We start from the raw sequence: 27,658 nt of genomic DNA on the forward strand, positions 1-27,658 counted from the left end.
TCATAGTTCTTCATGCTAGATTCTTTCTACCTCTATCCTCTATAATAATAGGTGTTATTATTGAAGCTAATAGCACTCAAGTTTCTATTTTTGTAATATACTTCAGGGATATGCCTTTAGTGTTTCATAAACAATAAAAAAAAATGTCAGTGTTAATAAAAGCATGGTAAATGTTACTGGGGATAATATTGTATCTAGAAGAACAGTGGCACATGTTTATGCAGGGAAAAGATGCAGACAGTGGACAGATAGGCCATATATACATTTTAAAATCCCTAAAGGCTTTAGATGCCAGTTCCCACTAGCAGGCCAGGCCTTACGTTTTCCCATAGCTATTCATGATATGATAGGTTATTTATTATAACATGCCTGTACACAAGTGTTTCTAGGCGCGACAAGACAAGGAAGGGTAAGACAAAGGGTAACAAAACAAGCAATCTTACTAGGCCTTGTTTCATTCAGATCGTGCAAGGGGAAGGAAGAGGAGAAATGCCTTTGGCGGCAAAAGGGATAGTGTAAAGCTCAAGTAAGTGCTGCCGAGGTGGCTGGTTCTAAGTAAGTGCAAGGAGGCAAGGGACTGTAGGGTTGCAGATACAGTCTGGGCCTACCGTGTACTAGGGAGACAGTGCTTGGGGCTACTGGTTGTGAAGGAGCCTGGTCCCAATAAGGTTTAGAGGGAGGCCAGGTAACCAGTAGTGCAGCATACAGGAGTATCAGCAGGGGGAAGAGAGAGATATATAGAGAGAGAAAGCAGAAGCGAAAAGGAAGGTCTTGAGTTGCTTCAGGAATCTGACGTGGTCCTGCTCAAGTATTAGAGAAGCAGGGAGGCTGTTCCAGAGGGAGGCACCTACCGAGGAGAGAGATCTACCCCCCACTCTCTGTCTGGAGAACCGTCTGACTGGCTTGAGAATGGAACTGCTTAGGGAGAGAGAGTTGGATGTGGTGTGGTTCCCGGCCCCAGAAAGTCTTGTGGACACTGCAAAGGGTCTTGAACTTGATCCTTAGAGCCACAGGGAGCCAGTGAAGAGATTCCAGAGCTGGAGAGATACAATCCCTGGGCTTGAGGCCAAAGACATGTCTCACAGTCCTGTTCTGGATTAGTTGCAGAGGGCAGAGAGTAGAGACAGGAAGATTTAGAAAGAGGCTGTTGCAGTAGTCCAGCCTAGAGAGAACCAGGGTGCTGGAGATAATGGGCATCTAGGGGAAAGTGAGAAAAGGAAGAATACCTCTGAGGTGGTGCAGCTGGTAGTTGGACTTCTTAGAGACGTTTGTGATGTGAGGAGAGAAGGAGAGGGTGGAATCAAAGATGACACCAAGATTTTTCGCCTCGCAGGAAGGCGCAGGTAGTGGGCCCAAGGAGGGTGGCCAGAGGCGGGAGCAGGGGTCCGAATGATAAGGATCTCATTCTTGCTGGCATTCAGGCAGAGATCGTTGGAGGCACACCTTGCGGTTTCTTTTATAGGTCCCCCTAAGGTTTAAGTCTTGCAGACTCAAGGACATTAAGAATGATGAGATTTCTCTGATCATTTGCATGGTATTGCATTGTCACATCGATGCACGTCTACTCAAGGAGTGACACAATTACTAGGACAGCTATGTGTTGGAGAACTAAACCCAATAAAGGAGCTTGGGGAAAATGTAGTAGAAGTGTTTGGTAGATTAACTACTGGAGTGGGCAAAGCCTACAATGATTACACGTAATGATGCACGTAAGGGGTTTAGGAAGACAAGGGCCCTTGTGCCTGATTATGTCAGTTGAGGATAAAAAAAAACAGATTAAAACTGGTAACCAGGAAATTGCAAGAATTGTGCCAATTTTGTATCATGAGTAAGGTGGTGCATCCATGGGTTCAATGAGAGAATATTTGAATAAAGAAGGACGTTTTACCCTGATAGAGATCTACACAGAGAAACGTCTTGCACAGAGAAACGTCTTGCACCAGTAACGCTAGAGGAAATTAAAGGAGCTCTGAAAAGGCTAACATTTGGAAAAAAACATTTGGTGCAGATGGCTTCTCGACTGACTTCTGAGCTAGTGTGTAAGATGAACTGGATCCTATATTTTCCGGGTTTTTAATGATGTTCCCAAACATAAGAGAAGCAGCATTCTATGGATTTGGCAATCATCAGAATAATAATAAAGGGCAGGAAAAATCAGACAAAATGTGGGACCTATAGATCATTAGAGGGAACGTGGGGGTAGTAAGGGTCCCCTAAGAAGGGGATTGCTGTAAGCTGCTGGCCTGTGCTGTTCATGTTGTGTTGCTCCCTTTGTTACCATTACCAGAGGTAAAGAACAGTTTAGAGTGCATGATAAAGTCTTGGGATATAAATTAAACGTGGAAAAGACTGAGACCATGCCCATGTCTTGCCTGTGTCACAGAAGGCACAGTGCTGATACCATGTTCTAAATGGTTTGAGAAATGATTGACATTTTTAGAGATTGATTTTTGTGGGATGTGAGAACAGTTATGTTCAAAAACATAATTCGGGTTACGTAGGCCATCAAAAGCCTCTTTGTGAAAGTCATTGCGTATCTTCACTCTTGGAAAAAAAATAACCTAATTCAAATGAATGTAGCACCGAAAATCTTCTCTATATCCAGGTGTATCCAATACAAACTGGAAGTACAATGTTTAAAAAGCAAATGAAAACGGCTCTTTATTGCGGGATCAAGGCAAGAGCCATGTTCTCATGGAACATTCTAAAAGACCATAAATGCAACAGGTGTGCTGGCCTTTGACTTGTGCATCTGGACAGATACAATCAGGTTAGTATTTTGAGTCAGTTTTGGGACTGGTTGAATACTGTTGAATGCAGCCCTTTGTTGAGCTTGGAAGATGGTACCCTAATACTCCTAATTCCTGAAAAAGAGTCTTGTGGTGGGCAAGCAGGTTCTGAGACTTAAGGGCAACAAAGTACTCTATGGGAATATGGACCAGGACCTTGATCAATGTGGGACAAATATAGATATATAGGTTCAAGGAAACCATATTTCAAAAAGCATACGTTGAGGCAATGTGCAACAAGCTAAAATTGTCATTCTGGGTACAGAATTGCATAGCTTTGTAGTCCAGATCTGGGCCATCGACTATGCTAAGCTTCCAATATCTAAATATTAAGTAAAAACTCAGCAAAATGGAGGGAAACCGTGTAACATCCTTAAAGACATAATGGAAATGTTGTTTGAGAGACCAGTTATGCTGGAAGAGCAACTTGCCCTCCTTCCATGCTGCAGACTTTCAATGGGAAAATGATAATCAACACTGCAAAGGTGCGATCTATCAATTCTAAGCATGGAGGAAGGCGCTGAACATGGCACTTAATGAAGGAGCAATAGCTCACATTCCAAAGTCATGCTTTGAATCCACTAGAAGACCAAACTGGTTGCCATATTGCCTACAGTCTAGCTATGATGGAGGCTTGTCATGTAAGAGGTGCAAATGTAATCCCTATACTCTGGTCATAGTGACTCATTTTTGGTGCATAAAGAAGCTGGGTCATAGTGCAGAATGAGAATTGATCATTGATGTACCACAAATAATGTTAACTCCTTCGTGGAACATGAGCAATTCAACAATTCTTCTTAATTCACAACAATGTCTTAGTCAGGATGGTTTTTACCATAAATCATCAAACACAATAGTGGTCTTGCCACTTCCTTTCTTTCACAACCTTCAACCACAATGCAGTACTTCAATGTCTTCTTCCTCGTCTACTAACCTGCCAGGACTACCACTGCCAGGCTAAAAACTCCAAACCTTACTAGTACTTTGTGGTAAGGGCCACTCTTTGTCTCTCTCTTTTACATCAAACAACTGCTGCCAATGTTTTTTTTAATCAAACTTGCCTTTCTTTGGCTTAGGCAATACTTGTTGCTTCTTCCTAACTCTGGGAACAATGGTTACAACTCGGCAATAACGTTCTCTTATTATATTGTCAATGCAGGTTACATGTTTGTCAAAGTAATGCCACCTCTTTACTTTGGCAATGATTGTTATTGGTCTTCTTCAATGTTGCCCCCTCTTTACTTTGACAATGCAGGATTTGATCTTGCTGCAATATTGATCCCTTTTTTTGTTTTGGCAGTAATGGTTGTAATCTTGTGCCTGACTGGCCCCAACTCTAAAGTGATGGTTCCCTTATGTGATGTTTCTAATGGCCCTCATTGTCTGATAGTCCAAAATAACAGTACATCTGTGTCTAAATGTATGATTGCCCTCACACTGTACAAAAAATTTGATACAAAGTATTTTAAAAAGGAAAAATGATGGCTCAATAAAAATGGCAAAACCAGAGTTGGTTTCAGGTGATCTTCTCACCAGGTTTAATTTGGTCAATGTCACAAAGGTGGCTTCACTCAACAGGGCTATTCTCCACAAAGCCCTTACAGTGATTTCAAATACCTTCAATGTCCTTAAGCTCCTTGGGATTCCCTTCCTCAAGTTTCAATGTGTTCACTTTACATTTCTCAATAGGCCTCTCAGGGTTATCTTCCCCAAGCTCAGGACTCTCCCAAGCTTTCAAAACAAAATACCATATATCACAGTTCCGTGTTGGTTTCACAGGGTGCCTTTCCTCAACCTTGGGCCCACCTAGTTCCGAACACCATTCAGCTGGATATGCCTTTACTTTGCATACAGTGTCTCTTACACATAACTCTCTCATGGGGTAGAATCAGAGGCTTTTGAAAATGCCAGTCTCTTTGCTTTTCCTCAGCGCGACCACTCAGACTCTTTTGCCCCTCTCTTGATTTCTTATTCCTTACACTTTATCTTCCGGTGCTTCCTTCACACTTTCAAGGATACTTTGCCTTTTGCTATCCACACTTGCACTGTCCTTTAATCCTTCTCTTGGTTGTGCCTCTTGCACGCTTCTCCCCGGGCTTCTGGCCCCTTTTCCACTATCCTTTGTTTTTGTGCCTCTTGCATGTTTTCCGTGGGCTTCTTGCCCCTTTTTATACTTTCGCTTCAGTGTCAGACTTTACTTCACTTATCACTTCACATACTCGCGTCTCTCTAGTTCAGCGCTGAAACTGTTACTTTCACATCGCTGAAGTCTTCCCTAACTTCACTCGAATACTTTATTTTAACAATCTCGGGTCCTCTTTCTTACGCGTTTCACATGCCACCTTGTATCGCGCTCTTCACAACCTGGCTCTGCAATGCTTTCAGACTCACCGGGCTGACTTCTGCATTTCGGCTTCCCAACGGTTCTTCGTTCCGAGGTCAGGATCTCACTGCCTGCCCCTTGGACACACCTGGGCTGTCTCACTGGCCTAGGGGTAGGAGCATTTGCATACGCAGATGCTGAAGGAGACCAGCATGCCACTTGGCTCCCATACGCAGACTCTCTTAGGCTCCCTGGAGACAGGCTCCCTTGGCACGCTTCTGAACTTGCGAACTGCAGCTCCTCAGTGTCTCAGCGTCCCTGTCTCTGGCCTCTGGTCCTGGGCAGCTCTGGCGTCTCAGCTCTCCTCCCACCTTGCTCTTCTGCTGGCTCTCCTACTCGCTCCTCATTTTGTGTAAGACCATACATATAGGAAAAAGACCAGTCAAGTGGAGTAGGGTGCGAATAGTTACCAGTGAATGCCTGGCCCTACCTGACTCTATTAAGGGGACAACTTGAGTTCCTTGTAGGATAGGTTGCCCTTATTTTCCCCATGTTAATCCTATGGGTAGTCTTTACTGATCTTAGTTGACTCTTCCTCGTCTCAGTATTTGTTGGAAATGGGGATGGGGGAGATGGGGTGAGATTGAAAATACCCCATAAAGGGTGAGGGAGAGTAGGTTGGGGTTGATTTGGGACTGTGGAAATACCATGTCTCGCCCTTGGGTATCCTCCTCCCAATCCCTTGTGACCCTCCACTTAGGGGATCCTTCCTCGCTTGTCCACCTCCAAGGTCGGGAACCAAAAGCATAGCCCTTCCCTGGCCACATGAATGGAAGAACCTCAGCGAGTGAGTGGGAGAAAACACAATGTTTTCTCACACTTGCTTTCTTTTAAAGTAAACATATCGGCCACGTAATCTTCTTTCATTAGTTCGCTATTCAAAATTATTGCTAGCGACAATGTCCAACTACAGCAGGTTCCGGGGTTTCCTAATACAGGCAAACTCACCAGTCTTTCCACACGCGTCTGTCTGCTCGATATGCTGCCTGTGTTTCTTCTGTGGACTTCTGAACTCCTGCCAGCCTCGGTCACCTCACCGCGGACCACACTGCTTGGGAAAGGAGCCTGCCTTGCTCCTACTGCACTCCGGTGCTCGCCAGCCACTGGAACCAGGCATACAATGAGGAGAGTCTTTCTCTTTTATGGGACGGCTTGTCAGTTTACCTCTTCTAACTGTGCAACCTCTGCAGTTTAGAGTTTCTACTCTGAAGACCCTCTCAGGACCGAACTCCACTTCCACAACAGCACGGCTCTGGCGTCTTCAGTTCTATGCTGCTTCTTACAACTCCTACTTCTGCTCCACCTACTAGTTTGTATGGCGTGCACTTGAGTGGGTCTTAAATACCTACACGCCCCGTTCAGGGGTGGGTCATAAGGATCATTTAACTTCACACTGCAGTTTCGTGGCTCCGAGCCCCTCTTCTTTGTCTCAGTGCTTAGGGCATTGTGGGACTTGAAGTCTCCAATGTTCTGCTTTCATTTTATATTACAAGTATAGTCTTACACTTGAATTAATTCACTCTTTAGTAAACATATCTTTAGAGAAGGATTTAGGAAAAATTAATGATTGGTTTAGGTTTAAGGGAGAATTAGTCAGGATCTTAATGTTCCGCTTTCCATATAAAATTTCCCCATGCTGATTACAATGGTTTTCATGATAAACAAAGCAGGTAGGTTTAAGAAGAGAAGCCTTACTCTGACAGCAAGATATTAAATATTCTGGCGGCATAGAAATCTCTCGTTCCGAGGAAGATAAATACTGCGTCCCTCCCAGGTGATCAACCCGGCTAACAACACCCCCAGGGTTAGGATCAGATAGCGGCTGCCTTCCCCATGCCACCTGGGAGGAGATTTTAGGCTGGGGCTTGTGAGGACTCATCACACATAGCTCTAATAAAGTGAATAAGTGCAACAATCCTTTTCATGTGGTTCCTATTTAATAAGTGGCTCCACCAAAGATCCTCAAGATGTAACAATCATGCCGCAAATACATTTGTTAAAGCAGCAATACCGCAGGTCACTGTACTTTTCAAATTTTAATATGAAATGTGTCCAGGTCTCAATTGTTAAGAAATCTGCCACCAACCCCCTGGTCACCCGTACCCATGTTTGAGTTGCATCTCTAATCCTAACCATCACCTTCTCATGAATGCATATCTACAATTGTTTTTGTCCAAACCACCAACGTGGGTTCTAAGGCACACACTCAAATTAATTGTCTTGCCCCGCATTACTTTCTACCTGGGTGAGCATTCCAAAGTAACATTATTTGTGGTACATCAATGATCAATTCTCATTCTGCACTATGACCCAGCTTCTTTATGCACCAAAAATGAGTCACTATGACCAGAGTATAGGGATTACATTTGCACCTCTTACATGACAAGCCTCCATCATAGCTAGACTGTAGGCAATATGGCAACCAGTTTGGTCTTCTAGTGGATTCAAAGCATGACTTTGGAATGTGAGCTATTGCTCCTTCATTAAGTGCCATGTTCAGCGCCTTCCTCCATGCTTAGAATTGATAGATACTTCGCACCTTTGCAGTGTTGATTATCCATTTGAAGATTAAGACTTTTCTTTTCATTTTGTGGAAACCTGTCAAATGCAGAGTAAAAGGCTTTTGGAGCAAGACAAACTTTATGAAAAGAATTTGGCTATACAAAGGAGGAACTTTCTTGTTTGGAACCTCGATTGAAAATGTTGTTTTGAACCTGGGGAAGGGGGGTTGACATTACAAGGATACACCGTTATCAGGTTCATGTTGAACATAACTGTTATTTCTGTTAAACCTGAATTGCCAAATTGTACCTTTATGAGTTTCATGTATGTATAAGTGTGAAGGACAGATTCCTTTTATTAGAATGTTTTTCTTTAGTCTTGGTTTGATAAGCAGAGAAAGCATCCTTAGGTTAGGGATGGCAAGGGCTTTATCACGCCCTTTTTGAGTTAATAAAATGGCTACTTGTGAAAAACTATTACCAAGCTGTCCGCCTTTCATTTTTGGCCCCTCACATATGTATGGGCTCTTTGATGAAAATGTGGATTTCCCATTAATGAGGATTGGTTGGTAGTAGGGGTTTTTAGGATGTGTATATAGATTAGTTTTAGGAGTTGTCTCATTTGAAGATGAAATTAGGTTAATTGTAATATTTTGGTTTTGTGTGATGTGTAAAGTTTTGTAAAAAACCATATACAGTTTAGAAAACAATTAAAACCAAATATCTTGAAAGCCGTAGGTTACTGAGCTCTGAGTCTGAGAATGTATCCCAGTTTGATTTGTATAGCTCCAGATACCGTCATTCGTATAATTTGTGGTGCTTCACATGTATTCCCCATTTCCGCAGAGGAATTTGGCATTGGTTCTAAAAGTGCTTTAATCATATCGTTTTACAGTTTTAAGAAACGGCTAGTGGTCAAGTGATCTTGTTTTCTGGCAAAGTCCCCATCCAAATCATCCAATTTATTTCAGTGGAGCCACAAGGTGGGGAATATACTCTGACAAAAATGTAATTAAAGTTGTTTCTGATTAAAGCAGACTTGGATTTTCCATCTTGGTTTCAATGTTGTTTACTCATTCATTGCTCATTTGATGCTCTGGTAGCTCAGCTGTCATTTTCTGGTATAGTTCTGTGACTGCAGCTCGACTTTGCGCAAAGGCTAGAATATTTGACTGCACTGGGGTTCCTTTCATATTGATGACTGCAGTACTGTAAATAGGACGTAAAATTTTTGACGAGATCTCCTCTCATCTATTGCAGACAGTTGTCATTCCTGTGGATCATGTCTTCAGCACTAAGCAAACTGAGCAAGAAGATCAGTTTGCATTGTGCAACAGGGTGATTTACCAGGTTTGCCATACAGGGAGGACTCCACATCTTTTAGTAGTGGTGAAGTGAGTTGTCATTCATGTATCAATGGTTGTAATCATGTTCTCCAGAAATGGGCCTCATCGCGAGTTTGGTTGATTTATCAAAGTAAATCTAAAAAACTTGAATTCAGTTACCACCCGTTGCAACAGGATTGTCGCCTCATAAATGGATGCTAATACTTCAGATTCTGAGTTGGTGTTGTTCCTCATTATGTCGTCACATAAGACTGTATGGGGTGTCGGTCATTCCATGGGTGACAACCCCTGCAGCCAAGTGCTGGGGTGTCTTACTCCAAACCACCTCCAAAATTGTGACATGACGATACAGTGAACATGGCGCGCCGTACATTACCAACATTTATTACCACACCTCTGTGCTCCTGATAAGGTCCAACATCTGGATGAAAAGGCAAACGGATAAGTAATAGTTGATTTATGCTGATTTGACCAAGGTCTATTTAAAAAAAAAGATTCAGATCATGGGAAGATGGGCTCCACTATTATTAATATTATATGGGTATGTATTGAGCGCATACCTAGCTTCAGGAAGCAAAAAGCACTTTGCAAATTACAGGGGGAAATGCATGATGAGGGATGCAGAGATACCATGAAGCAGGGCGCTAACAATGGTAGAAGGAGAGGGCGTGCAATTAGCAACAAGGGGATCTACAAGTATTCCAAGGAAGGACATGGAGGTGAGGTGAAGCACATCATTCAGTCTTGGGTTTAGGTGGAGAGTGGAGGGTGTGTTGAGCCAGTTGTTAGAGAAAATAAATGTTTTTAAAGAGGAGGGCCTTGAACTCTTTGCTGAAATGTAGACACGAGGGGGCAAGTCTGGTGTTGGCAGGGAGGCGGATCCAGATTCTGGGGGCATAGACTAAGAAGGCCTGTCTTCAGTTCTCTCCTTCCAGCACCGGCAGAGCTAATGTCTTCACATAACCTTACTTCGGATGGATCGCATGCCTCCGGCAATGCTGACCTTCTCAACCAAAATGGCTTGATGGTGACAGGCTTGTAGATGATGTAATGGGATTTGAAGATGATGCTTGCTTGCAACAGGCACCTGTGCAGTTTAATGAGGGTCAGTAATGTGGTTGAATTTACTACATCCTTTGTCAAGTCACCTGCAGCATGTAGAACACATCTTAAGGGTACCAGGGTGGCTTGAGATCATGGCGTGAGGCTGCGTACGCTCTGAGCTCCTGCCGAGATCCTGAAATAATCCTGCACAATTGAGAAATAAAGCTGATCTAAGTCGAAACAAGAACACTGCTAGACGCGGGAACAGTTTCCCCGACCCCGGAGTGAGGACGTTTTGAAAACCGGTAAAGGACAACTGAAGGAGGAGACGCTGAAGAGGACTCCCCTGCGACTCCAAGATGGCAACCCGGCAGTGAGAGAAGCGCTACTGCGAGCAGACAAAGGCGCGGAACAGAGCAGGGAACCCAGCTGCAGAGACACTACGGCGGCTGGAGGCGAGGTCACACGTCGAACCCAGTGAAGTGATCATCGGGTCGGCTCACACCTGGCGGCGGGCCCAGAACCAAAAGAAGAAGCGGAGAAGGAGGGCACGGAACCTGGTCCGTGCGCAAAGACATCAAGGAGACTAGCCGGCGTATGACGGGGCCGACAGAGAAGCAAGGAGACCGGAGGAAGCAGGACGCGGAAACACTTACCCGACTGGCGAACACCTCAGCGGGTAGTCTGGAGCTTGCAGGGGAGGCACAGCGGGACGTAAAGAAGGAGCACGGGTCAACCGTTGGACAGTGACGGTGCATGCAGGCTGCTTGCTAACTGGGCCAGCGACACAAAGGTACCGCGAGCGGCCGTGAGACAGAGTAGGCTGCCCGCAGAAAACGCTGAGCCAGGAGAATCGAGGAAGGACTGCGACGACTGGAGCAGAGCGGCCCACCATGGACCAGCGGAGCAACGAAGGGCGAGTCCAGGTAAGGGAGGGGGCCTGAAACAGCAACAGCACCACACTGGGCCCCTCCCTACAAAGGCGCGGTCCAAACTGGTGGGTAGTTAGGCACCCCCAGAGACACTAATTGGCCCGGGGAGGAGCACCAAGGCCAGCAGCACTGAGGCACCCACGAGTTAATAGCGGCGCTGCACTTGGCAAGACACAAGCAACACCGGCAAACACGGTGCAACCTGGCACAGTAGGGTTGATGCCCCCGGAGCACTACCAGAAGCAAGAAAGCATGGGCCCAAGACACTCAAGCAAGTAACCCAGCAGCAAGGCAAAATTAGAACTGTGGCTCCCGCAAACGGGGTAAGCAGCAACGCTATCTAGCTGCGCAACCATAGCCTGGAAGGGTGGAGTGCTGGGCGCTCACGGTAACGCTGGCCAGGGCGGAGAAAAGGTGAACCAAGGCACACAACGCGCTACTACTCGCGATTCAATAGCAGCACAACAAGGCACAGGATATAAGCAGTGCTGGCAAAACGTGCCATGACATCAAGCGAAGAATAGTAACCCCCCACAATTTGCGACCAAGCATGGAGAGAACATAAATACAAAGACGCACAAATTGCAGCCTGTCGGAGGGGGTGCTTAACAGATCTGAGGGACCTCCACACGGGAGGAACTGCAACGCAAACTTGGGCACGCCACAGACAGGCTGGACAGGCGAGGAGTCAGGCGCTTATAGGGACGCAGACTGGGGGCGAAGGAGAGGATACAGGGCCCACAACACTACGGCACCTGCAACGCAACAACAACCTTGAGCGATAAGAGGCACATGCAAAGCAGACCAGGCGAGCTGTGACACTGCGCAGCAGGACGGAGACCCTGAATCTTGAGACTAAAATCCAAGAACAAGCACAAGAACACACAATCAACATATTTCATAATAGGCGCTGGACAGATCTAAGAGAACCCACAAGGGATTGAACTGTAAGCGCGCACACCACCAAACTGTACTCTAAATACAACCAGGTTATAGCGAGTTATGCCTACAACAACGAATAAGAAAGATGCCATGATCATGGACTCCTTTAATGCCGCCAGGCAGAAAATGCAGCCGCACAGCAATCAAGAAGCACCAACAACGCAGCTGGGCAAGGAAACCGCCACTAATGACGGCCAAGTGCTGGAAGCAGTTGCAGCACTCGGTGCTTTCATAGACACCAAGAAAGAGGAGATCAAATCCGATGTGCAGCTGATGAGGCAAGATGTCCGCAACCTCACTGAAAGGGTCACAACGGCTGAAACGGAACTGAGGGAGACAACCACCAAAGAACTAGAAAAGCGGCTGACAGAGCTAGAAAGGAAGAACGAGGCACTAGAAGCCCAGTCGGAGGATGCAGAAGGGCACGCCGGGCGCAACAACAGACGCCTGTTGGGGATCCCGGAAGGAATGGAGGGATCCAATCCAACAGACTTTGTGGAAAACATGATCCTACAGGAAATTGGGGCAGAATCATTGTCACAAGGGTTTGTGGTAGAAAGGGTACACAGATCCCTGCAAAAGAGACCGCCACCGGGCTCACATCCTCACCCCATGATAGCAAAGATACTGAACTTTTGCGACAGAGAGACTATTTTGAAATTCTCCAGAGAAGGAGGGGAGATCCGTCGAGACAATGCAAGCATAGCTATATACCCGGACTACACACCCACAGTGCAAAGGGCAAGGAACTAATTTGTTCCAATCAAATTTAAAATCAGGAAACTGAACCTCAAGTACATGCTAATGTATCTGGCCAGGCTCAAGGTGCTCTACAAAGGACGGGCCGTTTTCCTGGAGACGCAAGTGGCGGCCACAATGTGGCTGGAACATAACAACCTGGACGATGGCCAAGAGGCGAACACATGAAAACAGTTGGCCCAAGGGAAGAACGGGGTGCGGGTGGGACTCGCCAGCAGCAAATCTGAGTGTGAGCGACATGGAACAATGAGACATTTTGTATCATCAAACGGTGGGAGCAAGACAGGACTCTTTAACAGAGCGAACAGACACACCTCACGAACTGGTAGGCATCGGCCAGTTGCTGACGCACCACAGCCTGCACGCTGAAGCACGGATGGGCCAAGCAGATGCGGGGGCGCTCGAGCACCATGGTTGGAAAGTGGCAGCTGAGGGCAGTTTGTTAGTTTTAGTTTGGTTTGGAAGTTGTTACGGTTGGAACACTACACAGAGCGAGGTATGTGTCAACAAACGTGTGAATGTGGTTTTACACAGTGGGGTGGGCGCCGGGGAATGAAGCAATCGGTGAAGTTGGGGAGAGCAACTAGAGACCAAAGGGACGGGGGGGGCACACACTGAAATGGCCAATGAAATCAGATTGATAACATGGAATGTTCAAGTTCTGGGAACATACATGCGTAGGAATCGGGTGAAATCCTTCATTAACAGGAAAGGGTGGCCATTGCATTGTTGCAGGAGACCCACCTGACTAAGAAAACTATGGCCGCAGTAACAGAACACTGGGACGGGCAGTGCTATGGGGCCCCCTACTCCAAATACGCCAGAGGGGTGGTAATCTGGATAAGCCGGAAGGCAGGTACCTAATGGTAAGAGGATGCATTGAGCTGGTGGAGGTGTGTATAATAAACTCATACTTCCCCAACCACGGGATTCCAAAACACCTATACACACTGGAGGCCAAATCAGCCCAATGCCGAGAGAGTTTCTTCATATGGGGAGGGGACCTCAATTGTGTCAGGGATTGGGAGCTGGACACGTCGAAACCAACAGCAACTAAACACGACTCCGCAACAGAGGCGCTAAAAACATTAGTAGAAGCCCTAGATCTGGTAGATGTGTGGAGGGAGCTGCATCCCACAGACAAAGGGTACTCTTACTAATCACCACACTCCCTGCACATGAGAATTGACTACTTATTTGTGGCCAAGGGGCACCAAACACAAATAGAATTGGCGCAGTACTTGGTAGGTCAATATCAGACCACTCACCACTGCTGATTAATTGGAAAACACGAGGCCTAGACCGGCCATACCGCAATGGCGCATGGCACCAGACGCCCTAACAGATCCGGCCTTTACGGAAGAGCTGCAAGATAAAATAGAAGAATATGTGGGAAAGAACATAGGTAGCGTTGAAAGATGGGGCACAGTCTGGGAAGCAATGAAGGTAGTGGTGAGGGGCGAGGCCATCGCAGGTGCGGGGGGCATACGGAGAACACTGAGAGCCGAACTTGAGAAACTGGAGGAAGAGATAAAACACAGAGTTAAACACAAGGGGGACAAGGGAGGAGGAGGAGGAGGAACTAGCAAAGATATGAGGGGATTGCCAAGACGCATGGGGAAGGCTCGCCAAATTTGTTTACTCAGTGAAAACCGCGAAGGCACACACCGAGGGCGACAAACCAGGCAGACTGTTGGCGTGGATGTGTGGAAGGGAGCACCCACGATCTCAGACCAGGGAGATCAGACACAACGGGCACAACACGTAAAACGCAGCAGGAAATCAATTACATTTTCCGAGAATTCTACTCCCGCCTATACAATCACGACCACCAGATGCCGCAAATTGACATATTAAACACATTGGATGAAATGGGTCTTCCCAAAATAGATCCGGCACAACTGGAATCCTTAGAGGCCGAAATAACATTGGAAGACATTGCAGAGACAATACGTTCACTCGCCTCCAGTAAAACACTGGGAAGCGATGGACTCCCCCCAGAGTTCTATAAAACTTATGAGACAACCCTCACACCGGTACTGCTTGAAGTTTTCTGGGAGACATACACCAACGAGGAATTGCCGGAATCCATGAGGGAGACCCCAGTTATACCAATACCTAAACCAGGAAACCAATGGATGAATGTGATTCGTATCGGCCACTAGCGATGCTGAACTATGATGTCAAAATCTTAACCATCATATTGGCCAAGTGCCTGAACAGGATAATGGGGGGTGCTTGATACATAGTGACCAAAGCGGCTTTATACCAGAGCGCAGCACAGCGCTGAATTTAGGCAGATTACAACACATACTTGAGCAAATAGCGGCATCCCAAGAACAGTATGCCATACTCTCCCTGCATGCCACAAAGCCGTTTGATTCGATATTTTGGGAATGGCTGGTGGCGACACCGAGGGAATTTGGATTTGGGGGAAGGATTCATCTGGTGGGTGCAAATATTATACACAAACCCAAAGGTCAGGGTTAAAACAGGGAGGTTGGTGTCAGCAATCTGGGATAACAAGAGAGGGATGAAACAGGGGTGCCCACTATCCCCAATGTTGTACGTGCTGGGACTCGAGCCCATGGCAATATACCTTAGGAAGCAACACCTGGATGCTGGCATCTGGGTTGGAGTAAGGGGACACCTGCTGTCGCTTTACGCGGACGACGTGCTGCTGTACGTGAGAGATCTGCACTTGAACGTACCGGTGATCCTCGACATACTTGATAACTACGCGAAAATGTCAGGGATCCACTTCAGCAAAACCAAATCCTGCATATTTCTGTTGGCAGGGCTGAAGGGGAAGAAAGTTGATGAACTACCTGCATTAGGACTCAATTGTGAGATGGACACGTTTAAGTACCTGGGGGTGAACATTAGACATACACCGGAGCAAATGCATGAACACAATACAGCAAAAGTGGTGCAGAGTTTGAGGAAGTCCATGAAGTTCTGGCTGAAGCTGCCACTATCACTGTTAGGTAGGGTAGTCATTACCAAAATGATTATTCTCCCACGGTTCCTGTACTTCTTGAATAACGTGCTCTGCTATGTAGGGGCATTCTTTTTCCGCACCTTGGAAGGGCTGCTCCAAGGCTTCTTGTGGGGCACCAATCGCCACAGACTTCCATTAGCAATTTTGTATTTACCGTATGACAAGGGCGGGGTGAAACTGCCAGACCTTGAAAGGTACTACCTGGCAGCGCAGCTCAGCCACGTAGTTAAATGGCTAGCAGACAAGTCCACCTCAGAAACAGACCTACTACAATACCTAATGGCTCCCATCAAACTGAAAGAAATACAGTGGGTAAAACAGGAGGGCCCGAAACACACTCCACTAATGACAACACTGGGCAGGAAGGTCTGGAGGAGAGCGCACAACCAACTGAAACTGGCAAACCCCCTACTTGCCAGAGGTGCCGATAGTGGCGGACACATGCAAAGACAACACAGACATGGCAGTAGTAAGAAAATGGGAAGGGATGGGGATATACACATGGGGTGATGTGTACGAAGATGGGGTCTTTCGGGAATTCGATTCATTGCAAGAAAGAGAGGGGCTGCCGGGTGGGCAATTCCCCTGGTACCGCAGAGTCCGGGAAACAGCCAAAGAAAGATGGGAGGGCTGGCCAGAGGAACCACAGGCGAGTTCATTACTGATATCACAATGAGTGTCACAAGACTATAAATGCGCTTGGTTCAAAGATGAGCCAAAATATCCAAGTAAGTCAATAGGTAATCAAAATATCAGAATTTGATTTGGATAGAGAGGATAACGTGTTGTCAAAGTCTCCTTTATTCAGGAACAGCCGACACGTGTTTCGACCTGCTTGGTCATTATCAAGGCCTATTTGTAATTAAATCCTGATCAATCTCTGGGACTAATCTGTCCCACTTGAATAGTATTAGGGTGTCATTAGATGAGTCTTTATGATAATTGCAGATACTCAAAATTGGTCTCAGTGCGTGTGCTGATTGCAGTGCTCCAAATTAATGGTTTCAATCATAAAGAATCTAGTTAATAGGATGAATCCAAAGTCCATAGAATGTCACAGGTTAAATCCCAGAGAAAACATGTTGTTTAGAATGCCATCCGCGCTACAATATCATGATATTGAGTATCTGCCATTGTCATAAAGACTCATCTAATGACACCCTAATACTATTCAAGTATTAGGGTGCCGGTCGAAACACGTGTCGGCTGTTCCTGAATAAACAAGACTTTGACTTTTACAACACATGTTATGGTCTCTATCCAAATCGAATTCTGATATTTTGATTAGCCATTGACTTACTTGGATATTTTGACTTATCTTTGAACCAAGCACGTTTATAGTCTTGTGACACTCATTGTGATATTTGTATTTCTTTGGAACCATAGTGGGAGGTTCCCAGTCATCAAGATTTTCGCTGCTGGTGATAGAACTCATATTTTAGTTTGGAAAATAGCGCACAGTCATTTGTATCTTACCCACTGTTGGGAGTCCATTACTGACCCTGATGTATAATTTGAATGACCGCTGGAGGCTGACATCTAGGCTGTATTGTATGCTGATAGGCGCACCCAACCCCAAGGGCACAGTGTTGAAAAAACAATGGGAGGGAGACCTAGGTGCAAACATAACGGAGAAAGAATGGGAGAGAATACTGGGCTTCCCTAAGGCTGTATCAAGGAACCAACACTTCAAATTAATACAATTGAATGTGCTGTATCGCACATACATGACCAAGCACAGACTAGCTACGTTTAAAAAGGAAGCAAGTTCCCAATACCCGTGGTGCAGGGGTGAGGATGCTGACATGCTACACATGTTCTGGGGGTGTGTGCGTGTGCAAAGTTTCTGGGCACGCATAGAGCGAGCATTCAGGGAGGCTGGAATACGGAGGTGTGAGTGGTCACTGAAAGAATGTCTGCTTGGTGCCTATCCCCGGATTAGCAAATACAAACATGTGGTTAGGTTCATGAACCTGGCATGCATATTAGCCAAAAGGACCATCGCCATGCTCCCGGGCCGCAATATGAAAGTGGCACAAGGAATTTGAGAGGTGGGCAGAGGCAGAGACCAAGGTGTGGGTGGAGGGAGCGAACAGGTTGAAGCAGATGATACAGACAAATGTGTGGCATGGAAAGCACTGCTCTGGGACATGTTCCACCCATCTGACGATAAGCCCCCATGAATGCACCAACTAAGACAAGGAAACACCCTGATGTGCCCAATTAATCACTCCCCGACAACAAGTGACATTCCCCAATTGGGATATGAGTAACGGAAGCTACAGCCCCAAACATCGAAGCGCTTGCCCCAACGGAGGACATACGTAACACAAGCACGTGTAGGAAGTTGTTTGTTAATGGTTTTTTGTTGTTGTTCAATAAATGTAGGCCTGTGATATGGAATTTGAAATGCAAGATTGTAACTATGCAAATGCCAATAAAAACATTTAAAAATAAAAATGCCACAGACCTCGTGTTCGAGGTGGTCACTCTGCAAGATTGAAGGTGGAGGAAAGGATTAACACAAGCCCAGTCTGTGAACATAGGGTTTAAGCAAGGAGGCATGAAACACAGTATGTAAGAGTCCCCAAGTAGCCGAAGTCGAAATTCAACGGGATTGATAACCTTATCAATGAATAATGGACCAAAATACTCCTAAGCCAATTTAGAGAGCACCAGGTGTCGCGTTAAGGATGTAGCAGTCAGACAAAGCATGTCTACCGTATGAAAGGTGCTGCAGATTGTTTGCAGCCAGCAAAGGACTTGCGCTTGCCATTGGTCTTCAGACAGATTCTGGGCAGCACGTTGTTGAGTTTTATGAAGATCTCAGGCACATATGTCAAGTGCTGGAAACGGTAGATCAATTGCAGTGGTTAAGGCTTAGTATGGCATTCAAAAAATCAAAAGATGGGGCTCTTCCCTAAACGGGCTGTTCTAGTTTAATTTGGCTAAAGATTATATTCCTGCCAGTTGCCATGGGCCACAGATGCAAAATAATGTAAATAATGTTAAAGGGATTGATTTGAGTGTTTGGGTTTGTATGCAGGTAATATTCAGAGGACAATGCTTGTTTGATTTAGATAGTCTTGCAGAGAGGTTTACAAAACTGAGTTATACTGGGATCCCCGGTCAGAAATGATTTTCTCTGGGAGACACTGCAGATGAAAGACGTCTTGTAGAAAAGCTTCTGCCATCTTATTGACGTATGACAGCTTAAGCAGAGCTGAGAAATGAGCCGTCTTAGTGTAATAGTCTATAATCACTGTAAGGAATGTACAACCATTAGGAGGTGTTAGATTGATGATGGTATACGCTTGGGCCTTTAACTCGGTATTCAGGGCCCATAACGCCTGGTATGGCCCGAGCTGCAGGTCTATAAAGCTATTAGAACACCCTCAGTATTTAATTAAATTCGAAAAAAGACCAATGACCGATTTAATGATGCATACATAAATTTGTATTGGGAAAAAGGTTAGCATTTGATGTATAGACGCCCAATAAATACATAAATAAATAAAATGAAGGGTACCAGGGTAATCCCCAAAAGGCCGTCCAGAAGGGCAGTGCCACCATCCTGGAAGGAGAGGACAAAGGCTTGGACAGCAGATCTGAATATGTTTTTTGGGTTGAAGGGCATGATTTTTCCACAGGAGGGAAATATGGCATCAAGCCGTTTGTGTCTTACTTGCTATGTGCTTCTTGAAGGAGATGGAATGGATCCTCAGGGACTCTATCCACCGTAAGGCTGTCTCACAGTTCTGTTGTATACTTTAAGTGCACCCTCTGCCAGCAGACTGCAGCCTTCGCCCTCGTCAGTGTATTGCTCCACCTGCAGTGAAAGTCTTAGTGATCTTTGATTGACACAAGATGGTGTGTATTGATGTATCAATTCAAATAAATTAAGTAGTATGAATCATAAGGCTCTGCCAGCTTGACTGGGGGTTTTCAATGTTCTTGGTCTCTCATTAATCTAAGGATTTAGAATTTGGAGGCGCGAAGCGCGAGTGAGTCAAACAGCAGTAATTCGTCATTGTTTCCTTCTTGGTTTTTTCAACATGTAGCCTTTTCCTTTCCCAGGTGTTGGTGCTATGACATGGTCTCCCCTGGCCTGCGGAATAGTATCTGGCAAGTACGATGGAGGGATCCCACCTTATTCCAGAGCCTCATTAAAGGTAAAAGAGTCACTCTCAATATTGCTTATGGATATTAATGGTAACAGATTTGCGTTGTAATAAAATAGGTTTTCAATAGCTCAGAGATGGACACAGTTATCTTTATTTAGCTCAAAATTAAAAGATATCTTCTGCTTATGAAAATACAGTCAGATAAGGGTACGGCCATACTCAGCTGGCATCTTGAACTGGGGGAGCCACCACTACTGGCCAGTCAGTCTGTAAGATGGCTCAGCGGGTTAAACGCTTGCTGCTGTGATCTGTGTTTGATCTGCAGGTCGCAGGTTCAAATCCCAGCAAGGTCAACTCGGCCTTCATCCTTCTGAGGTTGATAAATGAGTACCAATTTCGATTGGGTAATAATAGTAATGTATGTAAATATGTCCTATGTAACACGCTTTAGATTAAAGCTCTATATCGAAAGAAAAACTAATCAAGTAGTTAAAGGGAGCCTGTGATACCTTCCAAAATCAGATTGGCTGTTCCAGGGACGAACCTTTTGCTAATTATACTATTGCCAGAAGAACTTTGATCGATGAGGCAAATTGCTGGGATAGAGCAAAGAATTTAGATTATTCTATGGAAAAACGATGCTGAACGAATATGCCAGTCAGTCATTCCCTTATTTCTAACCAATGAACTTTGTTATATTCACTGTTGACCAGGGGCTGCACCGTTTTATTATGTACCTACGCTTTAACCTGCTCCCTTCTAGGATGGTTACAGGTGCCTGGGAAAATGCTGTGGTAGAAGATCAGAAATGTAGGATGTGTGAAGTATTTAGAATCTACCAGACACCTTCTTACGCATCCAGAGTTAACTGCATTATATAAATTCCATTATCAAAAATGTCAGTCAGCTCCTGGATATTGCTGCGTATCAATTTTGTGCCTCACTAGTAGGCGCACAATCAAAGGTCATTACTAATGCTGCGTACCTGGTGTGGAAGTATATTACATTAAGCCTTAAGTAGTATTTGAATGTGTATCTTGTATACTGTATTTTGTATTTTCATTATTGTATTTTAACTTGCAGGTTTTATGTGATTCTCTGAATATTTTATGGTATTGTAGATATTTTTTTGTATGGTGGAAAGGTTTGTTTGTAAGCAAATACACTTATAATATAGCCCCACTATCTGGGGATAAGGGCTAAGAGGCAAGGCCAACTACAGCAATATTAATGTTGTTTTGTAGAATGGTTGTAAGGCCAACCTAAAGCTTTTCTCATTCGAGAATATATGGATCACTAAAGGCTTAACCGTTTGCCTCCCAAGCACAACAGTCTCTGCACATGTGCAATGCTTTCCTCTGCACATGCAAAAAAAAGAAGGAATAAACCAGGCAAAAATGTGGACCATGTTTTTATGTGTTGAGGCATTCAAATTGTTATCTAGTCTAAGTTTTATTTCTCAATCTGGGTGGAGTACCAGGCATTTTCAATTCTTTATTTTGCCTTGGTTTACCATTCAAACCTTTCACAAGTGGTAAACAAAACACAGTAAACAATTTGCAAAAGCATGAACACATACGACATCAAAGTAGCAAAATGGAATCTAAAATCAGCATGATAAAAAAAGTCTAAAAATCGTATGGTGGATGAAACAACATTAACATGAGCACCGCTTTAAAATTGTAACCACCAATCGTCAGGATTAATGTATGTAAAATGTTTTAGTGTTTGTTCGAAATGAAACCGTCTCAGATCGCTTAAGACCGGGAAATAAGCTACCACCTGTTTCACGGTTTCAACCTCCTTTCTATCTTTAAAAAACCTACAAATACGAAGTGATCTTGTCAGTTTATAACGTACGCCAATAACTTCTTGAGTTGGATATAAATGTAACCTGAATTGTAAAAATGCTCCTCTCCAAGTAGTATTTGGGATTTTTTTTTCACATGATTCAGTAAAACGTTAAGAGCTTTTTCTTCATTTTCAAAATGATAAAATAATGTAAAATGATTACATTCTAATTTGGTGTTAATCCAATCATTTTCCCAGAGCTTGGTTTTTACAATATTAGGATTACAAATAAGTAGATCAACAGATGTTCCTAGAAAGTTTAACAGATTCCAACAGTGTAATTCCCAAGAAACTAAATTATTACCTCACTTTTTTGATATTTCATCACCCAAAGTATGGTATTGACTCTAAACAATTCCTAAGTAAACTAAGATCCTTCCAGTTCATTGCAGTTAGACAAGAGTCCAAGCCCAAAGCATATAATCTGTCTTGGGACAGAAAAGGCCATGTAACATATCCCATGGGATGAGTAATGGTTTTAACAAACTCTCAACCCCATACATCAAGGTTTGCAGGACCATCAACTTCTAAAATGTTATCATTGGCATCATGGAAAATCTTCCAAACCTTTTATTCAGCATACGAGCTTGAGCAGCTAAGTATACAACTTTCTGTTTTAAAAAAAGACAACATACTTGCACGATTTGAGGTCCCTGTGATGTTAAAACCCAAGTATGTAAATGAATGGACCAAATCCAAAGGGGCTGCAGCTAAATACCATTTAAAAGAACATTGAGCCTTCTTTAATTTTGTTGATTTCATGATCATTATTTTAGTTTTAGCAACGTTTATGGTGCATTCATTCAAACCGGCTTAATGCTGTAATTCATTTAATTGTCGCTGTAGACCAATCTATGCATGCAACTTATGGGGTTGCTTCCTAAACAGGGAGTTAAAGAACAGACCCTCTTCTAAATCTGAAATAAAAAGATTAAAAAGAATTGGGGCAAGCATTCAACGCTGTGTCAAGCCTCGATGTGTAGCAATTTGTTTTGGTAGGGCACCGTCTTTATTTAATCTTACCCTTAAAGGAGTATTTGAGTTTAAGCTCTTATAATGTCCACCAAGTATGAAGGGCAACCCCATTATGACCGCTTATTCCAAAGAAATGCTCTGTTAATACTATAAAATGCAAAATTGATAAAGCCAAATCTATTGAGTAGCCATCTGATTCCATTTTGTTCTTAAAAACATTTAAAAACAAACCATTTAGAGAGCTACTTTAACAAAAACTGCCTGGTGAGGATCAAATCTATTATTCGTTGTTGCTCATTCTTCAAGCTCTGTTGCCACCAAGGAAGCAACATTTTTTCCTGGAGTGTCCAACAGGGCAGTAGTGCGATAATTTCTTAGATTACACTGGTTACCCTTCTTAAAAATGGGCACCATAATAGACGATGAATCAGGGACATGTTGCTCACTCAAGACTCTTATAAAAAAAAAAAAAAAAAAAAGTCAAATATCACACCAGAGGTCTGGATCACCTTTGAGGGTCATATTTGATAACCCATCTGGGCGAGGATCCCTAGAATGGTTGTTTTTAACTATCAGAGGAAATGTCTTCTTTATTCAAGTTTAGCAACCAAGGGGGTTTGGCAATCAAATTATTGTCTACCTTCACTTGGTTCCCTAAAGCATGAATTGACTGGAAGTGGGAAATCCAGGTTGCTTCAGAAATTTGGTTAGATCAAGTCACAACCTGGAAATTACCTGTATCAATTAAAAGCTTCTAGAAGTCTCCCAAGTTTCTAGAAGAAAGACAGTTTAACATAGTTTCTGCCTCTTTTTGTAAGCGAGCAGCTTAATAGTTTAACTAGTTTTTATAATTCTTTTTCTAATTCTTACTTTTGGGCAACAGAAATAGCTGGATTTTGCAGTCTAATTGCTCTTACATTTGATATTAGAAGCCTCTTTTTTTTTTTAGTAAATATGTCATAATCAAACACATGTTTGTTTAAAGAGGAGCTTACCTGGACCCCTTTTACGTTTTTGTAAAACGCATCTAAAATATTATACTCCAAGGATGCAAACTGGTTTAGAGGTTCTTCATCACAAATGGAAGCCTTAAGGAGGTAATTAAATTTAATAACCTTCCCAGAATTCCAAGCACCACTATTCCTGCGCTATTAATAGTCACATTTCAAGTGTAGGAATTGTGACATTGGCTGAGATTTTGAATATTTCCCTCTAATCTTGAAATTGAATGACCGCTTTAAGGAGTTTGGTAGTACTTGTAGTGAAACACATTTATGAAATATACATTCTGATACAAATATAGAATCAATAACAGAGCTTAAAGCCTGCAACTCCAAGTATCTTATTGTCTCCTTATAAATTACCATTTATAATGTGAAGCGCCCATGTGTGCATCAGGGAAAGAAACGGCCAACCGCGCTCATCAGAGGAGGAAATACAATTTCCCATTGTAAACATACGTTTGTTGGGTTTAAAATAAGATGAATTAAAATCATCACAACATTAGATCTCGACCGCAAGGACTAAGTGTCTAAAACTGATTCAATTGTGTCTAAAATTTCTTGTTTGCTTATACTTGGAGGATTCCAATATACATTTAATAATAGAAAAAACAGTATTCCTGGGAAACTGGACACACCCCAGAATAATTCTACCACTTGAATGTAAGACTTTAAGACTCCTCAATTCTGGGCTGACAATCCTAAATGATTTTGAATCCCCACAAGGAAACCAGCAGATGGCTGACCCCGGTCTCCCTTTATTGCAGGATTTAAAAATAAATTATAGCCGTCCAATATAAGGGTAGTATGTAACCATGTCTGCTGAAACGTAAAAATATGAAAATCCTCAAAATTGAATTGACAGTCGTGAAAAATCACGGATGTTCCAAAAACCCATTATAATGTTCTTATAATTTTGAGAGTAGATCTGCTCTTGATTGTTGTAGTGAAGGTCCCTTGATAACTAAGACCAATCTTCTTCCTGGTTTGAATTAATAATGTTTGTAGTAACACTTCGAACATTGAGACCTGTCTGTGAGCAAGTAATAGCCAGGGGAGGGGTGACGAAAAGAGGGTGGACCGTCTTTGAGCTCTCGATTGCAGCTGTCATAAATCACCAAAGTATCAACTGAAAAGGATACAGTAACCAAAAAGGATACAATTTGGTAGGGCTTTTCCGGATCCTATCTTCACACGACTTGATTGTAGGCAGGTCAAATTAGACCTTCCAAATGATACAACTCTCTGACTGAATAAAACAGGCAGAGAGATGGATCACTGGAAAGGGCGTGTTAATTGTACAGGAAGTATGCCTAGAATAGATAAGTATCAGACACTGACCTTAAGGCTAAACTGAAGAATTCCAGGACAGTTTCTTGAAGAGTCCCAAGAGTTGAACAAACGACAAAGGAAGGGAAGATTAGTAAGGGAGACTTATCCCGAACGGCATGAGGCTCTCGCTAGATACCGGGTTGGTGCACCACAGGATAGCGTCCAATGTACTGTGCACATTCACCTTCCAATAGTTCATGAAATACTTCCTTTCCCACAAAGAACAAAATAAGAATCTCACCTGTTGACTCTCACAGGTACCAAAAGTACGAAGTAGTTCAGAAAAACACATGCAGGATTGCACGCGACCGCATACACGCAGCCAAGCCAGCCGCGCTTGTAGACAGCGTTTCCGCGTGGAGATTTGGCACGCAAACAGGATTCACGCAGCCCTGGACAGCCGCGCTTGAAGACAGCGTCCGCGTGGAGATTTGGCACGCAAACTGGATTCACGCAGCTCAGGACAGCCGCGCAAGCAGACAGCGTCCGCGTGGAGATTTGGCGCGCAAACTGGATTCACGCAGCTCAGGACAGCCACGCTTGCAGACAGCGTCCGCGTGGAGATTTGGCACGCGAACAGGATTCACGCAGCTCAGGACAGCCGCGCTTGCAGAGAGCGTCCGCGTGGAGATTTGGCACGCAAACAGGATTCATGCAGCTCAGGACAGCCGCGCTTGCAGACAGCGTCCGCGTGGATATTTGGCACGCGAACAGGCTTCACGCAGCTCAGGACAGCCGCGCTTGCAGACAGCGTCCGCGTGGAGATTTGGCACGCCAACAGGATACACGCAACCCAGGAATTAGCTTGTGGAGGAAAACAAGCTCAAATTAGGCCAAAGAAGTTTGCTGGTAGGAATGCGAGAACGCAGGTCCGGAGTTCAGCTACAAACGCCAAAATTGACTTAATCAGAAGCAGCGAATGGAGTTTCCACGCTGCTTATGTACGCACTGCCGTGCTACACGTGACGGACCTAAGTCACGTGAAAATTAACGACGTGAAAAATGCAGACGTCGTTTTCCGGGCAATGTATCGAATAACCTCCATTTTGAGTAAAAAGGTCTACTGGTTCTATGGGCATAACTCATCTTGTATGGAGAAGTTGTTCCTGGTCCAGAGGTATGTCCGGCAGGCATGACAGTGCCACCCCCCAAAGGAGCAGCTTCTCCCCTTTTCGAGTGGATTCGCCTTAATAAAGCAGGAGCATGAATGTTCGACAGAGGTTCCCAGGATCTATCCTCGGGACCATAACCTTTCCAATCTACCAGATAAAATGGTTTTCCAGACCGCAACCTCATGTCCAGAATGTCATGCACTTCATATTCGTCTTACCCTTTCACTGAAATAGCAACAGGCCGTATAGGTAATCTAGTAGCATCCGAACACGGTTTGATGAGCGATACGTGGAAAACGGGATGCATTCGCCGCCGTTGTGGCAAAGCCAGACGGACAGCAGCCGGATTTATAACTTGGAGAACTTCATATGGCCCAATGTATTTAGGCAACAATTTCCTTTTGCCGGGTATTCTCAAGTTTTTTGTGGACAGGCATACCTTCATTCCTGCTTTGTAGACAGGTGCAGGAATTCTATGAGTGTCGGCATAGTACTTGTCTCGTTTTTTAGCTTGTTCCAATTGCTGCTCAACTTTCTTCTGTAGACTTTTAAGATCCCTAAAAGTACGTCCTGCTGCAGGAGTATCCAAAGACAAACTGGAGTCAAAAGGAATGGAACGTGGGTTTTGCCCATACAAAGCATAGAAAGGTGAAGTACCTATAGCACTATGATAGGAATTGTTATAGGCGAACTCTGCTGCCGGCAGAATATTGAGCCAATCTGACTGAAACTGCAAGCACAAACATCGCAGATATTGTTCCATAGTGCTATTGACTCTCTGTCTGTCCATCCGTTTGAGGGTGATAAGCACTAGACAACCTGTCATCAATTAATAATGCCGAATTTAGTGCCTTCCAAAAACGTGACGCAAATTGTGATCCTGTCAGCACCAACTTCTAATACAGTTGTAGAACCCTTTTTTATCTCTTCAACCTCCTCACCTGTGGAGTCGAAATCCTCCTCAACTGGGCTGAGCGCTCGATGTGCCGTGTAGTCCTTTTCTTTTTTCCGAGGCTGAGCGTGTCTCCCACAAGAGGAAGCCACAGTGAGAGCGTGTATATGCGCCCTGACCGTGTCCCACTCCCGGGAGGGACAAAAAAGGGGGAAAAAGCCAGAATAGGCAAAAAAACCCTGGAACCGGCAGGTATCCTGATGGTAGTAGGGCGTGTAAGCAGATGATCAACGGGAGAAGGCAGCAACAGGACCCAGTAGGAAATGTACACTCCAGCATACACCGGAAGCGAAAGTAAACAAAGCCAAAAGGCAGAAAGCCGGGCACGAAGGAGGGAAAGTAGGAAGGAGGGAGAGAACAGAAGGCGGGGACCTGAGAAGGAACGGGAAGAGTAAGAGAGGTGAAAGAGGAAAGGCTCGAGGAGCAAGAGGAAAACAGCGTGTAGCAAGACCGCGGCCGCAAGGAAAAGCAGCTGACCGTGGAAGGTTGCAACGCGCCGGACCCAGGGAGAGGAGTGGTTAAATACCGCTACGGTCCTCCTAGCGGAGAAAGACTAGACCGCTTAGTGAACGTAGCAAAAACGTGACGGAAATCAGGAAGTCCGTAAGCGGCAG

General features: G+C 44.4%; 1 protein-coding gene across 8 annotated transcripts in view; it reads left to right on the forward strand.

Annotated features, from left to right (window-relative positions):
* The window catches only part of KCNAB2 (potassium voltage-gated channel subfamily A regulatory beta subunit 2), a 1,347,681-nt gene that overhangs the window by 1,249,059 nt on the left and 70,964 nt on the right, over window positions 1–27,658 (forward strand). For all 8 annotated transcript variants that reach the window (XM_069610272.1, XM_069610273.1, XM_069610271.1 and 5 more), the window contains one exon: window positions 19,775–19,869. In XM_069610272.1, the coding sequence (XP_069466373.1) occupies window positions 19,775–19,869 (95 nt within the window). The remainder of the gene's footprint in view (window positions 1–19,774; window positions 19,870–27,658) is intronic.

The sequence above is a fragment of the Ambystoma mexicanum genome, chromosome 8 (genome assembly GCF_040938575.1).
Source record: "Ambystoma mexicanum isolate Mex_15411 chromosome 8, UKY_AmexF1_1, whole genome shotgun sequence".
Classification (NCBI taxonomy): domain Eukaryota; kingdom Metazoa; phylum Chordata; class Amphibia; order Caudata; family Ambystomatidae; genus Ambystoma; species Ambystoma mexicanum.